General features: G+C 35.1%; 1 protein-coding gene across 1 annotated transcript; it reads left to right on the plus strand.

Moving 5' to 3' along the window:
• Positions 1-709: 709 nt before the first annotated feature.
• Positions 710-2,067, plus strand: LOC117241289 (luciferin 4-monooxygenase-like). The gene is made up of 2 exons (XM_033507244.1): positions 710-982; positions 1,740-2,067. Exons 1-2 carry the CDS (start codon positions 718-720, stop codon positions 1,895-1,897), a joined length of 423 nt encoding a protein of 140 aa, XP_033363135.1. The 5' UTR covers positions 710-717; the 3' UTR covers positions 1,898-2,067.
• The last annotated feature ends 15,039 nt before the right edge of the window (positions 2,068-17,106 follow it).

Genomic DNA, 17,106 nt, shown 5'->3' on the forward strand with positions numbered 1-17,106 from the left:
TATTACTATTATCCCATAAATACGCCATCTAATCGTATTTTCAATACAATTTTTATATTTCTATAAATGTTATTGTGGTTGAATGTATTTTAACCGCCTAGGGATTTTTAATTACACACAATTTTCGGCTAACATCGTCGTGTATCGTCCACATTTCTGCTGTATTACAACAATAAACTATAAACCGTCCAAGCGTATAACCTTCTTTACAGCGCCATCATTTTAAATCGGAACAATCAAACAGTTTACACTGAAACACTGCGAATGTTACAGCGGTTCATCGTTACAGAATGGCTGAGCTGTGAGAAACAAGAACGATTGCCGCAGAATATAAACGAGACAAAATATAAATTGATATAAGATGCAGTGAAGCAAATCAGTCGCAGGTCATTCGTTTTATCATTTCCTGACGTCCATATTAGAGATTTTATTAAAAGTTAAAAAGCTGAGGTAGACTCGTGATTGTACTGATTTTGAATTAGACATTACAGTCCTTCTAATTTTCGTCAGAAAATAAGCTTTTCTTACGGATGGAATACTTGACACTACCGTTGCAACGAACAATTAACGACCTGGTACGTTTCGTTCTAGATAAGCGACCCGCATATTGCGATTACAGATGGCTGTATTAGCATGTACATTGTCAGAGTAATCAACAGTCTCAATTTAAACAAGATAGATTTTTTTATATAAAAAGAGCAAGAAACGACAATACAAATGATTCATTTTGATTACTATGTTTTATATTGTAATACTTGCATGTTACTATATCAGGTAGATATTCAAACTGGTAAACACTACACATGCAAGGATATTCTCGAAAAAAGCACAATATTATCTGTTGCTTTGAGAAATTATGGAATCAAGGTGGAAGACAGAATCTCCGTTGCAGCTGAAAACCATCCACATTACGTGGTATCGATATGTAGCACGTTATTTATCGGAGCTACATTTGCACCGTTGAATCCAGCATATACAGAAAGTAAGATATTCTCCAAGCAGCTTTTACGAATTATTTTATAATAACAAAGAAATTAATTTAATTAAAAGTGTTTAATATTATAGAAATTTAACGAAGGCAGAACGTAAAAAGTGGAAAGAAAAATTTGCTCTTCTTTTTTGGAAACTTGCATGTTTCTGATAACTCCACTGATTATGCCATATATAAGTTAATGAAATCGAGCCTCGACTTTATTATTTGCCTCGAGTTTATTATAGAATTTTACAACTACTAGAAACAGAGATCATAAATTAGATACTTTAATTAAAGACTAAATTTATTTACATTACATTTGCAGAATTAACAATAAAAGTCTAGAAACAGTACTTACTCTAACACCAAGTTTTATAATGTAGTGTAAACAATAATTGTTAATATTAAATTGTTAAATATTGTGTATATAGATGCGGAAATTAATAATCACTTATATTCTCAATATGCGTTACTCCGTCACCTTTTAGAGATACAAACAATACTAATTTTTAATCGTATACGATTAAATTGTATTTAACTACTCCGAATATCTTCTCAGAGTAAACATTCTACGAAAAATATGTTATTTCAAAGAAAGTTGTTTCAGCCTCTCCTTGCGGAGACGGATATCGGAAAAAGCTTTTGTAAGGCTCTTCGAATATTTCTAGATCTTTTGTAAAACTGTCACCTTGTTACGCGGAGTGGTTAAGTTACGCGATGCAGCATATGCGTTATTTAATCATATCTAATGCAATTTTTTACGTAGGAGAATTTACGCACATGCTGGAAATTTATCAGCCACGGGTGTTGTTTGCATCGCGACGCACTGAAAACATTTTGGCGAAAATTGCATCTACTGTAAGCTGGAATATGAAATTAATCGAATTGGATGATAAACCTCTTGATGGAAATATAATAACCTGAGACAAGGTTTTGGAAAAATATCAAAGTATCACGGATCTCTATGCGTCTTCACCGGTGCAGATAGATCATAACAGGAAAAGAATGGCAGCTATTTTATGTTCTAGCGGTACAACAGGCCTTCCAAAAGGAGTAATGTTGTCTCATCGAAATTTGTTACTTTTCATCCAAAGTCTAAGGTAAATATATTAAATTAATATACACAATGTATCCGGTTGATCTAAGACCACACATATATTTCGAGATTTATTTTTCATTTATGTTAAATTTAAATATATATTATTCGTTTTATATGATTAACAAACCATTCTTTATTCAAATCAACTATATAATATTTTCTCTATTGTTGTGCCTCTTAACTCTTATCATTCTAGTTGAAATTATAAATATTCGATTCAATTGCATTTTGTTCTTAATCGAAGTGCCCCAGAATCAATGGATATTCGACGTGGAGACCGAATACTAGTTTTCTTGCCATTATTCCACGGTTATGCGTTCGGAATGATGAATACGGCAATAAGTTGCGGTGCAGCTGCGTACATAATGCGAAATTTCAAGTTAGAAACATTAATCAGTCCCGTAGAAAAATACAGAATTACGCATACACCATTGGTCCCTCCAGTTTTAGTTGGTCTTGCGAAGCATCCAATGGTGCCAAATTGCGATTTCAGCAGCGTGAGAGAGATCGTTTCCGGTGCGGCAACGCTTCCGCCGGATGTAAGTTTTTCGTCCAAACTACCTAACGCAATACGTTATAACGGTATACTATATAACGTAATAAGTTATAACGTTATACTATATAACGTAATACTTTATTACGTTACACTATATAACGTAATACGTTATAACGTTATTCTATGTAACGCCATACGTTATAACGTTACACTATATAATGTAATACGTTATTACGTTATACCATATAACGTTATACTACATAACGTAATACGTTATAATGTTATAATATATAACGTAATACTTTATAATGTTATACTACCTAACGAAATACCTAATAACGTTATACTATATAATGTAATACATTATAACGTTATTCTATATAACGTAATACGTTCTATAACCATATAACGTTATACTACATAACATAATACGTTATAATGTTATAATATAAAACGTAATACTTTATAATGTTATACTACCTAACGAAATACCCAATAACGTTGTACTATATAATGTAATACATTATAACGTTATTCTATATAACGTAATACGTTCTAATGTTATACTACCTAACGTAATACATTATAACGTTACTGTATAAAACGTAATATGTTATAACGTTATATCATATAACGTAATACGTTATAACGTTATTCTGTGAAATGTCATACGTTATAACGTTACACTATATAACGTAATACGTTATAACGTAATACCATAAAACGTAATACGTTATTACGTTATTCTATCTAACGTAATACGTCATAAAGTTATACTATATAACGTATACGTTATACTATACAACGCAATACGTTGTTGTGTTATACTATACAACGTAATACGTTATAACATTATACTATAAAACGTAATACGTTATAACGTTATTCTGTGAAATGTCATACGTTATAACGTTACACTGTATAACGAGATACTTTATAACGTTGTTCTGCGGAACATCATACGTTATAACGTTACACTGTACAACGTAATACGTTATGTCGTTATACTATACAACGTAGTACGTTATAATGCTACACTGCCTAACGTAATTCGTTATGACGATATACTATATAAGGTAATAGGTTATAAAGTTATTCGATAAAACGCAACACGTTATAACGTTATACCATATAACGTAATACGTTATAACGTTATACTGTATAATTTAATACTTTATTACGTCAATCTATATAACGTAATACGTTATAATGTTATTCTATTTAACGTCATACGTTATTCCGTTACACTATATAATGTAATATGTTATAACGTAATACTATATAACGTAACACGTTATAACGTTATACTATATAACATAATACGTTATAAAATATAGTATATAACGTAACACATTATAACGTTATTCTATATAACGTTACACGTTATAACGTTATACTATAAAATGTAAAACGTTATAACGTTATACCATATAGCGTTGTACTATATAACGTAATACGTTATAACATTATACCATATAACGTAATACATTATTACGTTATTCTTTATAACGTAATACGTTATAATGTTATACTGTAAAACGTAATATGTTATAACGTTATTCTGCGGAACGTCCTGCGTTATAATGTTACTCTATATAATGTAATACGTTATATCATTAAACTACATAACGTAATGCGTTATAACGTTATACTATATAACGTAATACGTTATTACGTTGTTCGCTATAACGTAATACGTTATAAAATTATACTATATAGCGTAATAAGTTATAACATTATACTATATAACGTAATACGTTATTACGTTATTCTATCTAACGTAATACGTTATAAAGCTATACTATAAAACGTAATACGTTATAACGTTATACCATATAGCATTATACTATATAACGTAATACGTTATAACGTTATACCATATAACGTAATACGTTATAAAATTAAACTATATAACGTAACACGTTATAACGTTATACTACCTGACGTAATACGTTATAACGTTATACTATATAACTTAATACGTTATAATGTTATACTACCTAACGTAATACGTTATACTATATAGCGTAATACGTTATAATGTTATACTACCTAACGTAATACGTTATAACGTTATACTATATAACGTAATACGTTATAACGTTGTACTATATAATGTAATACATTATAACGTTATTCTATATAACGTAATACGTTCTAATGTTATACCATATAACGTAATACGTTATAATGATTTACTACTTAACGTAATACGTTATAAAATTATACTATATAACGTAACACGTTATAACGTTATACTACCTGACGTAATACGTTATAACGTTATACTATCTAATGTAAAACGTCATAAAGTTATACTATATAACTTAATATGTTATAAAATTATACTATATAACGTAACACGTTATAACGTTATACTACCTGACATAATACGTTCTAACGTTATACTATGTAACTTAATACGTTATAATGTTATACTACCTAACGTAATACGTTATACTATATAGCGTAATACGTTATAATGTTATACTACCTAACGTAATACGTTATAACGTTATACCATATAACGATATACTATGTAACGTAATACGTCATAACGTTCTACCATATAACGTAATACGTTATAATGTTTTACTACCTAAGGTAATACGTTATAACGTTATACTATATAACGTAATACGTTATAACGTTATACTATATAAAGTAATACTTTATTACGTTATACTATACAATGTAATACGTTATAACGTTATTCTATATAACGCCATACGTTATAACGTTACACTATATAATGTAATACGTTATTACGTTATACTATATGTAGTATCGTGGACGAAAGGCCTAAGAAATATCGGGCGAACTATGAACAATGTCGCGGTGAGCCGAGGCGTCGTCGGGCCCATCATTGTGTCATCGGTCTTTTCATGTGCATACTTTCGTGGAAAAGACCTACGTGACCCTGGCCACGAGCGCCTGCAGAACACGTGTGCGGTGGGCCTAGGAAAAAGACAACAGAATGCGGCAACGGCCAGAGCGTTAGTCGAAAAGCAGAGGGCGAGTCGAGAAGCAGAGTGCGAGCTGAGCGGAGACAGAGGTTGCGAATGGCGTTGCCGAGAGAGTGTGGATTGCGCTGTTTTCTGTGCGTTTGGCGTGAATAGTTCAGGTTGTACAACAATCGTCTTTTTCTGTCTGATTTACATCTCTATTGTCCCCTCTTTGTAAACACATTATATCACGATATTATATATATAACGTTATACTACCTAACGTAATACGGTATAACGTTATTCTATAAAACGTAATATGTTATAACGTTATATCATATAACGTAATACGTTGTAACGTTATTCTGTGAAATGTCATACGTTATAACGTTACACTATATAACGTAATACGGTATAACGTCATACCATAAAACGTAATACGTTATTACGTTATTCTATCTAACGTAATATGTCATAAAGTTATACTATATAACGTAATACTTTATTACGTTATACTATATAACACAATACGTTGTTATGTTATACTATATAACGTAATACGTTATAACATTATACTATAAAACGTAATACGTCATAAAGTTAAAGCATATAACGTTATTGTATATATCGTAATACGGTATAACGTTATACTATACAATGTAATACGTTAGAACGTTATTCCATAAAACGTAATACGTTGTAACTTTATACCATATATCGTAATAAGTTATAACGTTATTCTGCGGAACGTCATACGTTATAACGGTACACTATATAATGTAATACGATATAACGTTATACTATATAACGTAACACGTTATAACGTTATACTGTATAATTTAATACGTTATAACGTTATTCTATAAAATGCAATACGTTATAACGTTATACCACATATCGTAATACGTTATAACGTTATTCTGTGGAACTTCATACGTTATAACGTTACACTATATAATGTAATACGGTATAACCTTGTACTACATAACGTAATACGTTATAACGTTATACTATATAACGTAATACGTTACAATGTTATACTACCTAACGTAATACGTTATACTATATAACGTAATACGTTATAATGTTATACTACCTAACGTAATACGTTATAACGTTATACTATATAACGTAATACGTTATAATGTTATACTGCCTAACGTAATACGTTATACTATATAACGTAATACGTTATAATGTTATACTACTTAACGTAATACGTTATAACGTTATACTGTGTAACGTAATGCGGTGTAACGTTATACTATATAACGTAATACGTTATAACGTTATAACGTTATACTATATAACTTAATACGTTATTACGATATTCTTTATAAGGTAATACGTTATAATGTTACACTGTATAACGTAATGTGTTATAACGTTATTCTGCGGAACGTCCTGCGTTATAACGTTACTCTATATAATGTAATACGGTATAACATTATACTATAAAACGTAATACGTTATAACGTTATACCATATAGCGTTATACTATATAACGTAATACGTTATAACGTTATACTGTATAACGTAATACGTTATAACTTTATACTATAAAACGTAATACGTTATAACGGTATTCTATAAAACGTCATACGTTGTAACGTTATTCTGTCGAACGTCATACGTTATAACGTTACACTATATAACGTGATACGATATAACGTTATACTATACAACGTCATACGTTATAACGTTACACTATATATCGTAATACGTTATAACTTTATACTATAAAACGTAATACGTTATTACGTTATACTGTATAACGTAATACGTTATAACTTTATACTATAAAACGTAATACGTTATAACGTTATTCTATAAAACGTAATAGGTTATAATGTTAAACCATATAACGTAATACCTCATAACGTTATTATTGCAAAGAATTCGTTATTTATCAATTTCATTTACGTCTGCTCAGTGATTATTCTGCAAATGTTGGTCTGATAACGAGATGATTCTAAAACAACAGCCTGAGCAAGTAGTTTGAAATCGTGTTTTTCAACTTAGTCTTCAATTCGTGTTTCCATTGCGCGAAACATTGGCTGGTTGTTATTGTTGCTGTCGTATAAGAGAAATTTCTTGACATATCTGCGTACATCGTATTTTGTCCCTAATATTTCAGACGTGTACAGCTAGAATAAAATTGTCTTTCACTTGCTTATATTAATTTCTACTGTCCATAAATAGCCATGCATTTTGTCGAATATTTGTTGTAGATGGCTTTCGGATTTTAAAGCTTTATTGTCTCTCGCGCATATTAGTAGGTCATTCGCGAATATTATCGCTTCTTTATTTTTATCGCTATTTGCGCTACAATTTACATCGCTATAAATTAAATAAAATGGGGGAGTTCACGGCTTCTTGTTATGGGTCGTCTTTGATTTTAGATACTTTGTTTGAACTGTTCTGGCTGTTACGTAAAATTGTTTGTTACGTAACATGTTCTAAATTATGACTATTATTTGGTGTCAACTATCTAAGTACTATCCATAGCGCTGCTTGACTTCCGTAAGTGGACGAGAACGAGTGTTATTTATATTTCTATATGTCGGAGATGAAAGGACACCGGAACCATCCCTTTGGAACTTTGGGAAATCCCTTGACACTGTAACCTAGATTCTACAATCGTAATTAAGCAATTGTCGTCATTCTAACCAATTGTATTTGTTTGAGACTTGTGACAATGAGCTTGGGCTCAAGGCGACAATTAGTCGCCGAACGTGGCCGCGGTCAACGGGACGAACTCTCCATCTAACAAAGGCATTGCGTAACCCTATAGCTCTCCTTAAAAGAAAGATTTGTAGCGGCACGTGGCAGTAAACATTCCAACGGTTTCTGTCCCGTAGCTCGCCACACGTAGATCCTCTTCTCCGGGCAGGATGTTTACCAGATGCCGACGCGTCTCCGCAGTACGTGATCGGCTAGCCCGAGGACCGTTATAAACACTAATATCTAGTTACCTGAAATCCTTCAACAGATAAACAATCTTTGTCCTAGTTACAGGAAAACAGGAGAGACCTATTTTTCCACGAACGACGTCTCCCACTAGCAACCTTCCCTCGAGGGCGGCTAGCATCCTTTTCTAACTACCGATATGGAGATTGGCCAATTAGCAGCAACGTCAATTTCCGTTACTTTCCGAACGTAGGATATCCCCGACGAATCCGATGATCTCGTGTCCTTAGACACGCCCCATCATAGTTTTCCTCTGAGGTATCACCGGGACGGAAAGTCATTCTCTCTTGCGGTCTCATCGACAAAAAGGATTTACTCCTTACGGTCAGCGAATATTGACACAGAATTCGACTTAGACATTTGCGAGTGCGTACGACTACCGTCCCGTTGTCCGCGGATTCTTTATTGAACCTAGGATCATTGTCATTAGTCTCTCGAGTATCTAATTACCACGGTTACTTGTCCGGTTCTATGGTAATCGCATTTGCACCAGTCAATGTTTTCTCTATTGCATAACGACAATGTGTAATCCAAATGAAGATTCGTGTCACGCCCCTAACTTTAATTCTAATGTAAACCCGAAATTTAATCGGGTTAAAATTAGAATTTAAGGCGCGTAACGATTGTTTGTTCGACCAATCGCGGGGACATGTAGTCGCTAGGAGAGACGTCAACGGGAGTCGTAAATTCCCGTTACGATTATGACAATCGACACCACGACTTGATCGATTCCCTGATTTCCGTTGAGATGATAGGGGTGATTGAGTTTGTATAACACTATGATTCACAGAATTATTAATTATATATTTCCAACACTTAGATTACACTGATGAGCATAGATAGATAGATAATCACTTATCGCACGAAGATAAGATAGATATGTACGTTAGAGCAGGGCTCTTATAATTGGATTTAATGTATTAGTGGACGTAGCACTATAAGATATTTAGCAGAGGAAATGTATGCTCGACAATACCGAGGCCGACTCTCGCGTTATGCTTAGACTGCCCCGATAGGCATTAGCGTTACTACTTAGTAGTTGACTTTTCCAACGATGTAGAAGAAGTGAAGTTGAGTGACGATGCTGTGTCGGAGGAAAGCTAGTGATGGGTGTGTCTAGCGCACGGGATCATCGGATTTGTTCATGACATTTTAGGTCAGGAGGTGAGGCCAGTATACATTGCCTCGGATTGGACAAACGAAGGTTGGAAGACTAAGAAGGGCCTTAACCGCCCTCGATAGAAAGTTGCTGGTAGGAAGCATCGTACGTGAGAAAAGCTAACTTTCCCGTGTCAAGCCGTAGTAAACAATAGTCTTTGGAAACTGATTTAGAAAAGACATTTGTTGGGTCTGAAGGACCTTAGCAGGCAAGTGACTCGGGTGTATGACGGGTTCTTAAGGCTATTGAGGGTACGCCGTACGGAAGAGCGGACATCTGGTGTCCGTCTGGCACGCGGTGTGTGACCTGGGCCAGGCAGAGAGTCGCCCGGCGTAACAACGATTCTTCGATTGAATTAGCCATCGTTTTACACAACAGAGATTATATTTACGCGAATATACAAGATTTTACAAAATATTATGAATGTTGAGTTTAATGAATGATAAGATTAACAAACGATAAGTTTAACTAACGATTAGATTAAAGAATAATAAGTTTAACGAATAATAAGAGTAACGAATAATATGTTTTACGAATAATAAATTTAACGAATATTGAGATTAACAATTAATAGGTTTTACGAATAATGAATTTAATTAACACTATTAACAATGTTTCTGGGTTCAAACGAATCCACGGTCTACGGGATAACTCTTTTCTATGCGTAGAATGATTTTTAAACACAAAAATACGATTGCTGAGACACTCGGTAAATTGCTCGATGTATCACTTTCCAAGGCGATCACACGAATGAATATCTGATGAAAATCTTTTCCGCTATACGACTGCATTTGTTTGTTATATGCTCGCTGGAGACATCGAGAAGGTTCCAATCGTTGTTGCTAGGCAATTTCTGTCAAAAGTTTGTTGTATACTCTTTGGAAACGTCGAGAAAGATCCAAACGCCGTTACTAGGCAGTTTCTGTTTGGAGATTGATTCCTAATACGTGTGTCCCATTATATCGACATCTTTAAAGTACAATTCTATGTGATTTCTAGGGAGAACAATACAACCGATCCACACCTTCGTCACGCAAAACGTTTATCCCGTGACCGTGGCTACGTTCGGCGACCAGTTGTCAATTACAGAATGGCGACCAGAACAATTACAAATGACAACAATTGCTTAATTACAGCTATGATAAAATCTATGCTAAAGCATTAGAAGATTTTCCCAAAATTGCAAAGGGAAGGCTCTGGTTTTCCTTTCATCTCCGACATATATATATGACGGGTTTACATTACAATTAGGGTTAGGGGCGTGAAACGAATCTTCGTTTGGATTACACGTCGTCATTATGCAATAGAGAAGACATTGGCTAGTACAAATACGATTATCATATAACCGGACAAGTAACCGTGGTAATTAGATACTCGAGAAACTAATGACAATCATCCTAGGTTCAATAACGAATCCGCGGTCGACGGGATGATAGATGAACGTACTCAGAAAATCTAAGTCGGACGCGTAATATTCACCGGTCGTAAGGGGCTACGCTTTTTCATCGATGAGATCGCGAGCGGGAATGACTTTCCCGTCCCGATGATGCCACAGAGGAAAACTATAATGGGGTGTGTCTAAGGACACGAGATCATCGGATTCGTCGAGAAAAGCCTTCGTTCAGAAAGTAAGGGAAATTTGGCGTTGCTGCTAATTGGTCAATCTCCATATCGGTGGTTAGAAAAAGATGTTAGCCGTCCTCGAGGGAAAGTTGCTAGTGGGAGACGCCGCTCGTTGAAAAATAGGTCTCCCCTATTTTCCCGTAGTTGGGGCAAAGACTGTTTGCCTGTTTGAAGGACTTTAGTTGACTAAATCTTAAGATTTATAACGGGCCCTCGAGCTAGCCGAACATGTACTGCGGAGACGGATCGACATCTGGCAATCATCTTACTCGAAGAATAGGGTCTGCATGTGGCGAGCTACGGGACAGAGACCGTTGGAATGTTTACTTCGAGTGTTACAACTATTTCCTTTTTAAGGAGAGCTATAGAATTATTCCATGCCTTTGTTAGACAAGGCGTTCATCCCGTGACCGCAGCTACGTTCAGCGACTGACTGTCGTCTCGAGCCCAAGCTCATTATCACAATTCTCGAACAATTACAATCGGATTGAATAACTACATTTGTTCAATTACAGCTATAGTAGACTCTAGGTTTCAATGTTGCGGGATTATACAAAATTCCAAAGGCTCCGGTGTTCTTTCATCTCCGACATATATATGGAATGTTGTAATATTTTCGGAAATCAGGCGATCGATTTGTGAAAACTCAACAATCGATTGTCTAAGTCTTCTCTTTCTCCTTCTGGCTCTTAACTTGCTTTTTTCTTTGTTCAATCTTCGCTTCTCCAAGTCCTGTTTTATTTTCTATCCCTAGTCCCCGTCCTCCTCTATTCATATCGTTCGACCGACTCCCAGTAAACACAGTGAAAGTCAAGCCGTCGGTTGATATTCTAAATTCTATAGAATTTACATATATATATAATGTTTATTGCCTAAGAAAAATATAAATTACATATGTGTATTCACAATAAACAACGAATTTCTATTTGAAAGTTTTTTTTTATTTATTTATTTGGATTTTACAATTTGTCCAGTAGGACATTTGGTAAAATGTTGTAGCTGTATACTAATATAACATGTGGGTGGCTACCCCCAGCGGGGTACCACCATCGTGTTTGTTAGGTTATGTCCTCTGTGAGATCGGTTGGGTGTTTCCTTTTTAATCTTCTTTTTATGCTTGATGTGTCGACCGTTTCCGCTGCCAGCCGATTTAGATGCGTTGCTATTCTTTCTCCGTACCTTCTTGCACTTTTGTTGATCTCCTCCTTGACCGTTGGTATTCCCAGGTCTTTCCGGATGTCCTCGTTTCTAACGTACCATGGCGCGTTTACTATTGTTCTGAGTATTTTAGAGTGCGATGCCTCTATTTTGATTATATGGCTCATTGCTGCTGTTCCCCATAGTGTTATTCCGTACGTCCAGATTGGTCTTATGACCATTTTATATATTTTTAGTTTGTTTTCTATGCTTAGTTTGGATTTTCGACTTGTTAGCCAGTACATTTGTCTCCTTGCCATCTGTATTTTGTCTATTGTTGCTGTAATATGCTGTTTCCATGTGAGTCGTGTATCTAAGTGGAGTCCTAGATATTTGACTTGCCTTGTTTGTATTATGTGTGTGCCGTTTAGTACAATGTTTGGTGGTTTCTGTTTTCGCAGTGTAAATGTAATATGTTTGCATTTATCGGGGTTTGCTTTGATTTGCTTCGCTTGAAGCCACTTTTCTATTTTTGTGATATGTTCTTGTAGTAATGTAACTGCTGTTGCAGGGTTAGTGTACCTGACTAGTACAGCTGTGTGATCCGCGAATGTCAGTATTTTGCTATTGTTAGTTGTTGGTATGTTGGCCGTGTATAATGTGTATAAAATTGGTCCTAGGACACTTCCTTGCGGAACTCCTGCCTTGATTTCTTTAGCTTCCGAGTGTGTCTTTTTGATTTTTACTATGAAGCTTCTGTTGCTTAGGTATGATTTGATTAGTTGGTATATCTGCCCCGAGAACTGTTTCCTGATTGATTGTAGTAGGCTAGTGTGGTTTATTTTATCGAATGCTTTTTCGATGTCCATAAAGAGTGCCGTGCAGTATTGTTCTGTTTCCAGCGCCTGTAGGATTTCATTGACGAGTCTTTGCGTTTGTTTTATTGTGGGGTGTTTGTTTCTGAATCCGAATTGGTGATCCGGTATTAGATGGTTCTTCTCTATTATTGGTTTTATCCGGTCGTAGATTATTTTCTCTACTATCTTAGAGAACACCGGAAGTAGTGAGATTGGTCTGTAGGCCTTGGTTTCGTGTGGGTCCTTGCCTGGTTTGGGTATCATTATGATTTTTGCCAGTTTCCAAGCTTTTGGAAAGTATTGTATTCTTAGTATTGCGTTTACTATTATTGTGGTTTGTCTTATCGCTTTTGGCGGAAGTTTTTTCAAGATTTGGCTGTTAATTAGATCGATTCCTGGTGCTTTATTGTTTTTTGTTTCCTCAATTATGTTTCTGATTTCTTGTGCGGTTGCTTTGGGTATGGTGATTGTCAGTTGGTGTACTAGTAGTTAGCGCATCCTCGTCCGTATGACTATTGTGGTTGCTATTGTTGATGTTGTGTGGGGTGAATGTGTTGCCTAGGTGGTTGGAAAATTCTTCAGCTTGCTCTTCGTTGCTTCTTGCCCATGTGTTGTCTACTCTTCTGATTGTTGGTACCATTTTTGTTGTCTTCTTTATTTTTTTGTGACTTTCCATAGGGAGTAATTGTTGTTTTCGTGAGCAGATAGTGACTCGATGAACTTTGTGAACTCGTTGTTGTTGTGCTCTTTTATTTTGTTGTTTATTTATTTTGTGAGTTTGTTTAGGTGTTTTTTTGTTTTCTTTTGTTCTGTGTTTTTGCCATTTTGCTTTCGCTTTTCTTTTTTGTCTAATTTTTTCGAGGATGTCTATTGGAACTGTTTTTGTTTGTCTGTTGGTTGTTTCAGGTACAGTGGTTGCCCTTGCTGCTTCTTGGATAGTTTCTGTGAGTGTTGTTACTGCTTGATCGATGTGTTCAGGTGTTTTCAGTGGGATGTTGCAGCTGATTTTGCTCTCTATTATTTCTTTGAATATTTGCCATTTGGTGGTTTTATTGCATAGCTTCTCTGTGCTGCTGTAAAGTATTGGTTTGTTTCTGTATGAAATTATTATGGGCGTATGTTCGGAGCTAAGCTCGAGGCTGGATGCTATGTTTAGTTTATTTGCGTTTAGTCCCTTTGTAACTGCAAAGTCTAGCAGGTCAGGTATTTTGCTCAGGTCTGTCGGCCAGTATGTCGGTCTTCCTGTGGATAATATATTGAGGTTATTATTTCTGATGTATTTTTCCAGGGTTCTGCCTCGAGGTGTGGTGATTCTTGATCCCCATAGCGTGTGCTTTGGGTTATAGTCTCCCGCTGCAATATACTTGTCACCTAAGTGTCGGAAGTAGTCTTCCCACATTTGCGTTATGATTTTGTGTCGCGGCGGTACGTATACTGCTGACAACTGCAGATGGTTGCTGTTAGTCTGTACGGTAACGGTGGTTGCTTGTATATGTTCCTTACTGACCTGGCTGTGTAGGTGATGTTTAATGTCGTTTTTTATTACTACTGCCGTCCCTCCGTGTACTTTCCCTGAGGGATGCTTGGTGTCGTATATGGTGTAGTGCGGTATCTTTATGTAGCTTTTTATTGTGAGGTGTGTTTCTGAGACGAGTAGTATATCGGTGTTACTGCTGGACAGGAATGTTTTAGTTTCTAGGGCCCTTTGTTGTAGGCCGTTAGAGTTCCAGGCTGCTATTTTAAGGCTTCTTGATATAGGACACGGGTTTCCGCCGTTTGGCTATAGGCGTAGCCGTTCGTAGTTTTCTCTTCCCCACTTGCCGCACTTCTCCGGAGCACTGTTGCACACGCCCGTTTAGCTCGGCTGCTCGGGCAGCACTGTTTGAAGGTGGTTCTGGTAAAAGTGCCGTTACGCGACGGTACGACGTAGCCATACCATATTTTGTGTTGGGTTTACATTTTTAACATTACAGTTTGTAATTTAATTTAAGCCGTTTAAAACCCGTACTTTTACACGATATTGTCTTTTCTTTCTTTTTCCGTCCTGAAAATTTGGTCGCAAAACAGGACAGATCATAACAGAAACATAACAAAGAAAAAACATAAAAGTACTCCTGTACAATGAGTTTTGGAAAACATTGATCGATGAACCGTTAATCTTATAAAGTGGAAAATCATCCAGCAGAGTTTTCTTGTGACAGTTTCCTTTTTAAATTTTCGTCTCGTTCGCCATTATCGCAATCGAATAAATTTTGCTCATTAGATAAATATTGGAATTCACTAGCAGAAAAAGGGCAATTTCCTGGAAATACGTGTATTTTCATCTTTTTTCGCTTAATTCAGTTAAGCAGTGTACAATTATTTTTTACATAACAAACGATAATGCTTAGACTTGTCACGATTTCGAAATGATTCTCATTGTTTGTGCTTATGCTCGGAATAATTGTGCTTAGTAATTTCGTGGTCAATACCGTAATCTACTATATATGCATGAAAGTAGCGAGTTAATTGATTTATTAATTAAAATTTTTAAGAATAAATTATTTTTGGAGCTACGTAAGTCCTTTCCAGAGAAAGAAGGATTAACGCTAATTGGCCTCTGAATCTTCCATAGACATATGTAATAGAAATAAATAAAATTTTTACTAAATAAATAATATACAATTTTCGGGCGATATCTTCTTCCCGCGTTCTAATTATATTTTCAATTATTTTGATTTTTCTAAGTGCACTCTTACGCATCCTTGTATATGCAACCCTTCCCTTATTCCCATTCCTGTTAGTATTAGTTGTTTTTTAAAGCTTTTGTTTCATTCATTTTATTAGCTATCATTTTGTATCAAATTCAAGAATTTTCGTTGGCAGAAATTTAAGGTAAATGCATTTTATGATATTTAAGAAAACTTATTCTTGTTATTATTATTATTATTAACAGGTTCCATTTATTCGTTATCTTTCCTAATCATTATTTACTGTTACGATCCGGTTTTGATCTTCGGTATTCGTAACCGTTACTTATTATTCTCGATTTCGGGCTTTCTCAAATTGACGCTTGAATCAAAACTGTAGTTGCTGCCACCAGAAATAGTCGTTAAACTATTTCAATTAGTTCGACTCTCGTTCGTTATTTTCGAACCAAGGCTAACGACTGAATGGAATAGATTGAAAACTTGTCGCGCCTTTCTAAAGTGCAACACTATTTTTAATTTTCAAACTGTCATATTCTTGATATTCTAATTCGTTGATATGACTGTAGGAGTAGCATTAACTATTGTATTAATACGACTGGTAAATAAACTCCACGTTCCAGCTTAGCTGCTGTGGGTAGGAGAGTACTAGCGCGGGAAGGATTAAAGATTTCTAGGAATAAATAAATAATTTCAATGTCTCGTAACTGGTAATTTATTCGATTTTATTTACTTATATATTTATTATCAAAATTCTGGTCTTAACTCTCTATGTAGTTTATAAAACGAGAATAATTATCGCTTTCTAAACTATTGGCAATGCAGCCCTAGATCGCGTTCGGGTATAGGTGAGTTCGATGGATAAAACTAATTTCTGTTTGTTCTGTGGTTTCCTAATTTTAAGGTATTCCTAATTTTTTCTAATTTTTTCTTCTTCTCTTCTAATTTCGGGAAACGTTTAGTCAACGTTTTGCACGTTTCCTGCTGGTATAGCCTCTACCTCTACGATTCCTTCTTGCTGTTGGCATTTCTTTTATGTGTATTGTCGATCGCACTTCAGAAATATTGTTGTAGATGACTTTTGTAGACAATGTTTGATCGTGAAATGTATTAGACGAGATTGCACGTTGTTGAAATTGTCAAATATATTTAAAATAATT

This window comes from Bombus vosnesenskii, unplaced genomic scaffold (assembly GCF_011952255.1).
Source record: "Bombus vosnesenskii isolate JDL3184/JDL3185 unplaced genomic scaffold, Bvos_JDL3184-5_v1.1 scf7180000015603, whole genome shotgun sequence".
NCBI lineage: Eukaryota > Metazoa > Arthropoda > Insecta > Hymenoptera > Apidae > Bombus > Bombus vosnesenskii.

Coding starts and splice junctions, on each gene's coding strand:
- LOC117241289 (XM_033507244.1), top strand. CDS start 718: ATGATTCATTTTGATTACTATGTTTTATATTGTAATACTTGCATGTTA. Junction 983..1,739: donor GAATCCAGCATATACAGAAA/GTAAGATATTCT, acceptor TTTTTTACGTAG/GAGAATTTACGCACATGCTG.